This window comes from Limulus polyphemus, unplaced genomic scaffold (assembly GCF_000517525.1).
Source record: "Limulus polyphemus unplaced genomic scaffold, Limulus_polyphemus-2.1.2 Scaffold72, whole genome shotgun sequence".
Lineage (NCBI taxonomy): Eukaryota > Metazoa > Arthropoda > Merostomata > Xiphosura > Limulidae > Limulus > Limulus polyphemus.
Window position 1 is genome coordinate 451,857 of NW_013665682.1, and position 11,968 is coordinate 463,824.

At 31.2% G+C, this 11,968-nt stretch overlaps 2 protein-coding genes across 2 annotated transcripts in view; one reads left to right on the forward strand and one right to left on the reverse strand.

Annotated features, from left to right (window-relative positions):
• The window catches only part of LOC106466156, a 49,792-nt gene extending 48,142 nt beyond the window's left edge, over positions 1-1,650 (forward strand). The window contains exon 5 of the mRNA XM_013926402.2: positions 853-1,650. Within this exon, the coding sequence (XP_013781856.1) occupies positions 853-1,106 (254 nt within the window). The 3' untranslated portion in view covers positions 1,107-1,650. The remainder of the gene's footprint in view (positions 1-852) is intronic.
• Positions 1,651-3,576: 1,926 nt separating this feature from the next.
• The window catches only part of LOC106466167 (BMP and activin membrane-bound inhibitor homolog), a 27,817-nt gene continuing 19,425 nt past the window's right edge, over positions 3,577-11,968 (reverse strand). Inside the window, exons 2-3 of the mRNA XM_013926413.2 lie at positions 7,701-8,015; positions 3,577-7,340 (exon numbers count right to left, since the gene is read on the reverse strand). Coding sequence (XP_013781867.1) covers positions 6,880-7,340; positions 7,701-8,015 — 776 coding nt within the window. The 3' untranslated portion in view covers positions 3,577-6,879. The remainder of the gene's footprint in view (positions 7,341-7,700; positions 8,016-11,968) is intronic.

Sequence of the window (11,968 nt, forward strand, 5' to 3'; positions counted from 1 at the left end):
TATATATATATATATACTGCAATATAGTAAACAAAAATTACTTATTAATAAATTGCTTGTTTGTTTGTAATTAAGCACAGAGCTACACAATGGGCTATCTGTACTCTGCTCACCACGAGTATCGAAACCCGGATTCTAGCGTTGTAGGTCCGCAGACATACAGCTGTACCACTGGGGGGGGGCTATTAATAAATAGTAACCCATGTTTTGTTACCACTTTAGTGTTAAGATTTACATGTTATGTTGAAATATTAAAAATAAATATCGTTATTTTAAATAGATTATAATAGATAATACAAGGATATGTTATGAATCTGAGTGAATGAACTGTTTCGTTGTCATTAATGAAAATTTCATTTAATTTAACATAAAAGTTTTAGTAAAAAAAAATTAGAGCTAGTTTTATCAGCAAATATTTACTAAGAGAAATATTGATATAAGAAAAAATGCAATACAAAGAATCCAACATTTCTTGTTACTTGTTTGTATTTTGGTCAGAATAAACTCGGATTAGAATTTGTTTGTCAATTATTCACTTATTCATTATTTTATATTTTAGTATAGGTTCCGGAAAAACTGGTTCTTTAGAGAACTTGACATGATAAACTGAATTAAACAAATTTAGATTAAAGATCTATAACATTTAAATCTTATTATGAATTACTTTAAGCCTAATGTTTTTTGACTGTCTTAAATACTTGCTGAAGTGATGTTGTTGATACAGACATGCATGCTTGAAAAGCGAACTTTAACTTCATTTTAGATTTAGTTGGATTTTTTAAATGATTTTTTCTCGAGCCAGCACGAAGGCTTATTTTGTTATACTCAGCTAAATGTCTATTGTTTCTTCAGCCCAGGATTCTCATGGTATAATCCAACCAGATGTTACATTTTATCAGCGACCACCAATCAAAGAAGAATGCGCTACTGTATCTACAACCCGTAGCGCCCCCTTACGGTTAACAACACCAATACGACCACTGACGCCAGCCTATCAACCATCTCAACCGATTACCATAACAACAGTTCGTGCAGCTACGTCTTGTACTGACCTCACTTTACCACCCGGCTACGTAATGTCACGTGATTCACATAAGTGCCATTAATTTTTTCTACCTAAGTTCACCGAATCATCCATTGAAACAATTCATATTAATTCTCGAAACCCTTCTCTTATTGGACTGCGTGTGTTAATTCTGAGAGTAAACACGATCTCAGAACACTCAGTTTTCTTACTGTACTATATTCTTTCTATGACAGAGCACATGATCTTGTGAGAGTATTTGTAACGGGAGGCAAAGATGGAATTACGAAAACATCAAAATATTCCGTCGCTCAGACATTTTATCTGAAATAAACGAGAAACGGATTCTTATCACAGATCGATCTTTTTATACTCTCCGAGTGGCATTAATTTGAAGTAAATAAAGTGAAGTAACTTTTAAGCTATGCTTAATTTCTAACGAATACGTACCGTATCCCAATTAATGGATGTGTGTGTTGAATAATAAAAAAAGTAAACTTCATTGAGGCTATTATTCGGGATGAGGTTGAAACGGATTAATATCGATCAGTATCAATTTGCAATACAACCGAGGCAATCTTAGGCTTAATTATAACATTTCCGCCTTTATACTAAAACAAAGTTGAGCGAGTGAAAGACACAGATGTCTAAATCGTATATTTTGGACGTGTACTTTTGTTGAAAAATAACATAATTTTATTAATTCAGTCATAGGCAGGTTTTTCTGTTGTAACTACTAAAACATACAGCTGTAAAAATGATTTTTTTTTACTGCTAAGCAATATCATGGCAACTGATGTATTGTAGAATTTATAAATATAAGAATAAAAATATCATACACATACATACACATAAAGAAAATAATTGAAGTCTATGTTTTGAGTTGCGTATTACGAAGGGAATAGCAACAAAAATACTTTATTTGAAATTCGTGTCTGTGTTTTGCAAAGCCTTGTAATTAGTCAATCTAGGTTTCAAGAATATTTTGATTATTTTTTATCGCAATAAGAAAGGACGAATCCGAATTCAGTGAATGATAAAAAGTTATAGTAAATTCCGACTGATTTTCTTTTTGTGTATGGATGTGTTAATTGTAGGTCTTTCCTAAGTGCCTTATTAACTATTGGCTTATGAATATTCTATTACATTTGAAAATTTTAGTATTTCGAATGCAAGTGAACTAAATAATGTACAAACTTTTTCATTATTGTTATTTATATTTCATTATTTTTATCATTACGAAGTGAAGAGACACGAAAAATAGTTCCGAAAATTGGCTTCACTAACTTATAAATCGCTTCTTAGTTCTGATCTAAAACAGCTCACGATTGATCAAAGTTAATAATAATTACTGCAATTTTCTAATCATTTCCTGGTCAAAATTACTGTTAATGTTTAATTAATTGATATTGTTAATGATGCTTTGAGAAAATACTTAACTTGGAATTTTTTTAAATAAATTGACGTATGAGCTGAACACCTAGTAGACTTATAATATTTCAAATTTAAGAGAAAGTATAATAGGATATTTACGCAAATGTATCAAAAAGTGATTATAATTACATATACATAATGATTACACAAATGTTCAATTTTGATGAACAGCTTTTTAAGGAGATAATGAGAAATACTAATACTACTGTGTTTTGGAATTAATCCACATATTTGTTTATGGAGAAATTTGGAATACATAACATGCCATCTAACAATAAGAATATACTTTAGAAACATTGTTTTAAACATTTGTCTGTATATAATAATCTGTTTAACTTTTAGTTAAGGTGGACTAGAAATAAATTCAAAAAAAATTTTGGAATGACAAGTCAGTTTCTTCATCTTAATACTATAAAAAAATCATAAATTTAATAAATTGTATTTGAGAATTTAAGAAAATAATGTATTTTTGCCGATGTAAAAGTATGATAAAAATACAGGCCTTTTTTGGAAATCCCTGTTCCTTATTAACCCTTTCGAGACCAGGCATGTTGTAAAAGTGGACGAAATATTAAATATTTTTTACATTTATTTATTGAAGTCCTTACAAACCACATACTATTAGGTTCTGAGTGAACACCTTTAAGTACATCCATGTTGTCCCTGGGAATAAAAATAGAGGGAGTACCCGCTAAAACGGTGCAATTTTAAATATAAACGTTTCACTCCCGAAAAAGAAGCATAATTTATTTCATTTACTCTTTAAGGCTTTATCTGTAATAACAAATAAAATTATGTATGTTTCTGTAGATTCAAAACACTGAAAAAAATACAAAAAAGGGGGGATAAACATTCAGTTTGTTTCGTTGTTCTAGAATTTCCACTCAAAGCTACATAAGGGCTATCTATACATAGCCATCCCCAATTTCGAAACTATTGAGTGAAGGTGACTATGTAGTTAATGAAACCCATCGCCAACTCTTTAAAATATTTATTTTCAATTTGCGTTAGTAATTTCAAACCAAAGTTCTCAACTTCGAGCCTATGCAAGTTTGTTGAAGCAAATTATGGAGTAACACAGCTAACGTGTTAAAGAAGAAAAAAACATTTTCGTACACTTTTAGTAAAAGGAATTCTTTTTAATAAATAACAATATACAGAATCTACTCTAATTGTTGCCTTAAACGTCATAAACATTTTATACAATTATATACAAAAGTACATTTTAACTTAGTGGTAATTTATGATCTATTTTCAATTATTATGCTTTCAAACCATATTTTTTGTGAAACTACAGCAATGCATCTGGGCCTTTAAATAATATATTTTCTTATTTGCCATAAAAAGAAAATTTTCTTGAAGTTTCTATATTCATTTAACAGATATATATTCGCAGTTTCTCAACTCTCATGGTTATTTATATAGTAATTAACATTATAAATTAAAAATACAGAAATGAATTAATCAAATTTTAATGCAAGCTCAGAGTACAAACTTGTTTGTCCATAAAACACCCTTCTAGTATGGAGCTGGAGTTTAACAGCTGAAATTGCAAAAAGATAAAAAATAATATTAACGCGCATCTGCATAACAATATAGCAGTTTGTAAGGTATAATACTGATCATTTGCTTCATACCTTAATTATAAACATCTAATTTCGATATTTATACAAAAAAAAAGACACATGGAGCATTTTTCATTATTGTTATTAATTTTCTACGAAAATGTAGAAAAAAGTAATATTTTGTAAGCCAAAATATACAACTGTTTTTAATGTTTATGGACATCATCGCTCTATTTCTTAACTATAAAATTTGTTTAGAAATTAAATTTTAAATGAAATGTTTTTTATTATCTCAAACTTATTAAGAGCTTAATCACATATTCTATAACTGAAACAAATGGCTGACAGAACTAAATTGTGGAAAATTCCCAAGAAAAATTCCATATATGGTACATAGTCAGATCCTTGAGAGATAATTGGATAGTTATAAAACAGACCAGTAAATATTATTAACTGAGTTTCGCTTTTGGGATTATTATTTCCATCTTACAAAAATTAACAAGTGAAACTTGAAAAAATTACATTTGTGGTTTCAAACTTTCATCAAAGCAGACGTATGTTATATATCAATCTAGCTTTCCTTATTTCCTAGAATCGGTGTATTAAAAATAAAGGGATTACATGTTAACTTCGCATATCACTTAGAAACGGTAGTTTTCCGTGATACTCAAGTATATGCCTTTACATACCTAATATTGTTTCCATAAATCAGAATTCTTCTAAAGTGTTAACGATAACTTATAAGCGAGCCGACCACGATTAAACTTTAAATAAATACAAAACCTATACCAATCAAGCTCGTTTCCATCGAGAAAAATACCCAACTTTTGTTGTATTAAATATTTTATTAGGAAACAAATTGTTTTTATCATGATTATATAAAGTCTGCCGTTTTCGAATGTACCAATCTCTCATCTAAACAGCTAAGTCAGTAGAAAGGAATGTTACTAAATGGAACGTGGATAATTTTAGATAGGGGATTTTGCTAGGCGTAACGTTTGTTCCTAAAAGCTGTCAGATTTTCCAAATAGATCGAAGTCCTCGTCGTATCTTCACCGTTTAGTTTTACAGAATTAAGTAACAAAACCTAAACCATATCTTTACAACTTATTATCTGTTTAATCTATAATATTAAATTAAACGGCTAAAACCCCAAACTTTTCACTCCTATAAACATTATGCATATTATGAATACACAATCAATACTTATTGAAATTACAATTTTCATAATTAAGCAGTTTTGAAAAAAAATCGTTAAGATGCTATAGCAAACTATTTAGGTAATAGACTACATATAAATATGTATAAAGACTAAACTTGGATACAGTGAAAGAATATATTATAAAAACTATTCAGGTAATAGAATACATATATATATGTATAAAGACTAAACTTGGATACAGTGAAAGAATATATTAGAAAAACTATTCAGGTAATAGACTACATATATATGTATAAAGACTAAACTTGGATTCAGTGAAAGAATATATTAGAAAAACTATTCAGGTAATAGACTACATATATATATGTATAAAGACTAAACTTGGATACAGTGAAAGAATATATTAGAAAAACTATTCAGGTAATAGACTACATATATATATGTATAAAGACTAAACTTGGATACAGTGAAAGAATATATTAGAAAAACTGTTCTTCATTCGAAACTTATATTTTAAGAAAATAGATTATTTTCGTTTAAGTAGTTAGAAACCTTAAATAACAGCTGAAACTTACGTTAAATATATTACTTAGAATATTGGCGAATACTTCCAAGATGCAAACAACAAGAATATCAAGATGCAAACAGCAAGAATATAAAGTCTCAGCCACGCAAATGCAACCAACTCACCAGAAAGAATATGAACACACGTAAAAACTGAGTCTTAAATCACCACTGTATTTGTTTAACAAATTCCTATTTTCCTGCACTGTATGCTCGTTTTGGTAAAATAGCAGTTTAACGGCCTATATTCCAATTTCTTATTTTAAATCGAGAACAAAAATCATCACTCAAACAAAAGTTATATTCAGAGTGTTACAAAAATTTCACAGAAGGTGAACAAAAACACTTATTTTATATATATTTATAAAAAATTTACAGTTTTTTTTTTTTTACATCAAAGACAAAAATCACTAGTCAACGTGATTTTCGTGGGCGCTAGAGGTTTGTCTGCCATTTGAAAATGAAGGGTTTAATGTACTGTAAATTTTAGCCAATCAAATCTTAGTTCCGTTGGCTTTCTAACCTATGAAATTAAAGTTAAGTTACTTTTTAACCAATCGCATGTAGCAAAAAAATCAAGGTAAAATTGTAATTTTATGGCCGAAAATCCAATATGGAATATAAGCCGCTAAACTGCAATTATATCCCCGTTTTTAGGGAAATTATTGTAAACTAAAATTATAAAAAAATTTAAAAACTTATGAGAAATTTATCAACAAAACTTATTAATATTTTAAATTAATTTTGTAATAGTGAACTTTGTAAGGCAGAAGAAAACTTATTACATTTTTTCTCATTCAAAAAACACTGGGATAATTAACGATTTTAATATGAAAATAGTTTTCTCTAACAGATCGTAGAAAAATATCAAATATTGACTATTTCTGTCTAAATCTCATTAAGCTAGCACTTTGAATTTCTTAGCTAAACATTATGGAATTTGTTGTGCCCTACTTTTTCCTCTATATTACAATTTAGGAATATTATACGTGGCAAAAACCTTCTTCTACTCATATTCAAACTTGCCACTGGTACGAGTGACGAGCTTTTGTAGAAGAGCCAATGGCATCAATGTACAAACATAAGCCTATTTATTATGGTATCATACATTGAATTACAAGAAATTGAAACTACACAATAGTTGTAGGATTAGGCTTAAATAATCTCCAATTCAACCATGAAATGGAAGTATAGTTATTTAAATGCTTGTCAAAAACAAAGTTTTTTTCACTGTGGTGAGTATAGCAATTATCATGCGATAAAATAAAATTCATGTTTCTGTACATTTCACCTCTACTACCATTCTTGTCAATTTTCTGGTTGTGTTTTTCAAGGTTTTCTCTGTATCCATAATCCCCTAATAAGAGGCACGCTTTAAAATGTCTCTGCTGCCTAAGTTCTAGGAGTTGTTGCTGCCGTCTAGAGTCTTTCCTGAGCATTCGCACTGCCAGCAGTATCAGTATGACCAGAATACAACTCCCCGCTATAGGTACAGCTATCACAGCAGCCCGAAACCAGAGACCACCTTCTAGCGACCCCTCTCGTACATTGTCCGACTTAATGAAATATTCATCATCGTAGTCATAAATACCTAAAAAAAAAAAAAATTATAATAATACAACTGTTACCTCATAAATTGATAATTTTTTCTTGTGAACAATGCTGCATGTTACACAACCAAAACACATTTTCAGACATAATTTTTATTTGGCGTTGTATCTTTCTTGAAAATGAACACAAAAGGTTGGCCTAACATATTGCATTAAACAATACTACTATGGTAAAAACAAAACAAACAAAAAAAGTCTCTTCTTACAATATAAAAAAACAATTTGTAGATAAAATATTTTAATACCCAGTGATATTTAAGGATATCGTTACAAAATGATTAAAATTATTTTGTTAAAAGTTAATTTGATATCAAAACCACTTAGCACGACCATATATCTACCTTCAGGAAAACTGTGGTTAGCTCTTGTATGAACTTGAATATTAATATCCACACTGTTTCCATAGTTACACATGTCTTCTTCACAACAAAACACTTTGAATGGTGTCCTGGAAGAAAGTCTAAGTGAACGACCCTTAACCCGACACAGTGCCTTTTTCTGGTCATTCAAATATTCTAGACAGCCATGACGCGACCGAAAAAGGTCGTTACCGTAGCCGCCATTCTCATTATCTGAGAAACACAAATTGTGAGATGACTTGCACATGTAGCCTGTATTGACGCAAGATGGGAGATTGCAGTAACATCGGATTTCGGCTACAAAAAGAAATATATATATACAAGTCAATGTAATAAACATTTCGAAATATAATTTTTACTACATGTAAATATTCCACTTCAGAAATAATGAAAGCATATGTTTTACGAAAATAATTAATGCTTTAGTAAAGGGTACGTTTGTTTACACATAATTCTATATTCCTATAAACTGCATTAAAATTTAATTAGAAAGGTTTAATAAACAAATCCTATGTTAAGCTAAAACGATTAACTGTATTAAGAGTTTGTTTCTTTGTTCGTTTGAGGTTATGCACAAAGCTACACAATTGGCTATCTGTGCTCAGCCCACCACGGGTATCGAAGCCCGGTTTCTAGCGTTGTAATTCCGCAGACATACTGCTGTGCCACTGGGGGGCATAATTGGAAGTTAAAACCAAAAACTGAGGGACATGGAATATTAGTAACAAATGTTTACTTGTGATATAAACGATGAAACAAGAGCTTAATTATCATGTCGTTGTCTACTACAGTGACAAAAAGCAACTACAAATGGCAGATGAAATTGATTTCAGAAAAAGCTATTCTTTTTCTCAAGTATTTTCACAAATGTTTTCTACGAGTTAAGACGTTTATAAATTATGCACTGAAAAAAAAAAACACAAACTAAAAACGTCATTATTTTGCAATAATTGTGTAAATCTTTTGGAATATTAAATAGGTTTCATACGTCTATAGGTCACAGTCGTCAGAAATCTTGAATTTGTGGGATTACAGCAAAGTACGAAAATTCAAACAATTATGAAATCTACAGAAGCTCAAACTAATAGAATATTTTGTTTAAAAGAAGGAATTTTGTTTGGGTCGTCAGACAGCACTAACTATCATACTGAGTTGTGCGTGCATAATGAAAGAAAACTGGACAACAACAAAATCTATTAACTATCGGACATGTGTCAAATCCTGTAGGGGTTGGAGTTGGGGGAGGGGGTAATAAAAACAAACATTTCAATAAATGAACACCGAAATGTAAAAGGTGTTATATGAAACCTTAATTGTGTGTTTGTTTGTAGTTCAGTACAAAGCTACACAATGAGCTGTCTGTGCTGAGGCAATCACGGGTATCGAAACCCGGTTTTTATCATTATAACTCCACAGACCTGCCGCTATGAAACTGGGGGCGAAACCTTAATTGTGCATTCAGTGGCTTCTGAAATTTATATATATATACACAATAGAACTCAACAGTGTGGAAAGTCATTTTCCTGGCATAGAATGTAATATTTAAAAGTCCCACATGCATGTCAGGCAACTTGTAACTGAGTTACTTTTGTACTTCTCTTTAGTGGCCAGGTGGTTAGGGCGCTCGACCCGCAATCTGAAGGTCGTGGGTTCGAATCCCCTTCACACCAAACATGCTCGCCCTTTCAGCCGTGTGGGCGTTGTAATGTGACCGTCAATCCCACTATTCGTTGGTAAAAAAGTAGCCCAAGAGTTGGCGGTGGGTGGTGATGACCAGCTGCCTTCCCTCTAGTCTTACACTGCTAAATTAAGGACGTCTAGCGCAGATATCCCTCATGTAGCTTTGCGCGAAATTCAAAAACAAACAAATAAGCTTAAGCCTATACCTATACAGTAATTTTTCAATAGTGCCAACACAGATTTAACACAAATCCTCGTAAGCTTACTCCAGTTTCTTTTTTATCCGTTTAATAAATTATTGATTAGAAAACCAGATATCTTAAAGACATAAGATAAAATATATGAGCACTTTTTCCAATCGCGGATAAAACTATACATCTTACAGAACTCTTGAAAGTTTCAAAGTAACCTTACATAAAACTACTTCATAGGTGAAAAAAAATACCGACCAAAATTAGGGCAAATAAAATAAAGGGGCAAGAGAAAACACGTATGAAAGAAAAGAAGAGGAAAAAAAGATGCATCTTTCATCTTAAACCTGCTGAAATGGGAACACTTGCACAATGACACAATGTTAATGACACCCCGCAGTAACAAATTTAAAAGACACCGTTTCAACTGTTGTACTATCAGTTTCGAAAAAAAAAAAACAACAACAAAAACGGTATATTTATTATGAATAGCTTTACTTTTACACACCTGGAGGTGTATCAAGTTAACTGAAAAAAACGAGAAATTAGAATATTTCCGTCATCAAGCTTGTATGGAATTCATAAAATCTTGGGGTGATATTTGGGTTGTTGAAGATTGTAAAATTTGATAAAGCCCTCTGCTGGCGTTCGGGCTACATACTAAATTCTTATTACTCTTTAAACTAGATTATTATTATTATTTTATTTTTTGTCAAGCGCCCTTCCTAGCTGGAAACGAAATACTGCTTTGACGCACGACACCTACTTTATATGCACCTACGAATATTTTTGGAAGTAAGTCAATAATGAAAAACATCATCTAGATAAAACAGAAACTTTAGTAAGAATGGGAATTCAGTCTAAACAAATTTTCAATTACTATATAAAAATGTTCGTAATAATATTTCTTTGTTATTCGTATAAGAACACGTTATGCCTATATAACTGCAAAAGATAATAACCCAGGAATGTGATAATGAAAATTGACTATTTTCACACTGTTATTTAATATATTTTAAAAGGCTTGTTTGTAGTTAATTACAAAGCTGCACAATGGGCTATCTGTGCTCTGCCCACCACGGTTTCTATCACATATAATGTTGTGCCACGTGGGGGGGGGGGGTCTTAAAAGAACAGAAGTTACAGTACTAACAAATTTTGTTTTGTATTCTACAACTTTAGAATTACACGCCTTACTTGTGCGTTTATTACAATACCTAAAAACTAAATCACTATACAATGCAGTAGTTTGTATTAGGAAAGCATACTGTTTTTTAATCTTAGCGTCCGAAAAAAAAAAACTGCGATAAATTCTGTTCTATACACTTGTTGTATAATGTTAACAATGACCAGTTAAAAAAAATCAGAATGACACTTCGAATAATGAAACTAGAATTAAAACAAAAAACCGCAAAACTCTAAGTAGTTTCAGAGGCGTCTCTAGGCGCTGGAACACGAGGCCCGTGCCCCTATTCTATTTGATAATGCTCCGAATTTATTGCTCTTGAAAAATCAGAAAGAAAACCATGATCGATATCGTACTGAAACGTCGAAAATTCCCGCGAGTTCTAAGCACGAGCCATGAATCTTTTAAGTACCTACCGACACCTCTGAGTAGTTTATCAGAAACTAAAGAGAACTGGGACCATTTTGTTTAAGGAAAATTTCCAGAACCATAGATAAATACCATAAATAAATAGAAAACTAAGGTATTTTCAGGCCCGTACGCAGAATGTTTTAAAAGGGGTTATATTTTTTATATCAAAAGCCAACGAATGCTCATGTTACGAGGGTCTGGGGGCATGTCCCCAGAAAATAAAAAAGGTGCTAAGAGATTAAGTCTGGAAGCAATTTAGAATGAAATATAGCTTAAACAGTTGTATGGCTGTTCACATAAAATCCACAAACATCTAATAAAAAGTCAAACATTTGTGAATACGTTTGACTTATTTTAACATGTTATTTTAAAAGAAGTGGACTGTACTGTTGTTTGTTTATTGTTGAATTTTATCGCCAACAAGCCACAGACACCTACTGTAAAGAATCGAGCCTACAAAACCTGACAGTAGGAATACGACTTCGGACTTCCAATTACAAAGTGTCAACAAAAGCTATTCCATTCGACTATTTTAAGCCAAGAAATGCTAATGCTTCATTAGAAGAATGTAGACTATGTAGAAAACGTTAAATATCATAAGCAGCTATGCTATAACTACCGTATTTTTCGGAATATAAGACGCACCGGTGTACAAGACGCACCCTTATTTTGAAGACAAAGTTTATAGGGAGAAAATCTAAAGTCGCAATTGAAATATTTTTATTGAACAAAAATTCAATTTGATACTTTAAAAATTAGTATATAATTGTTCTAAACACAAA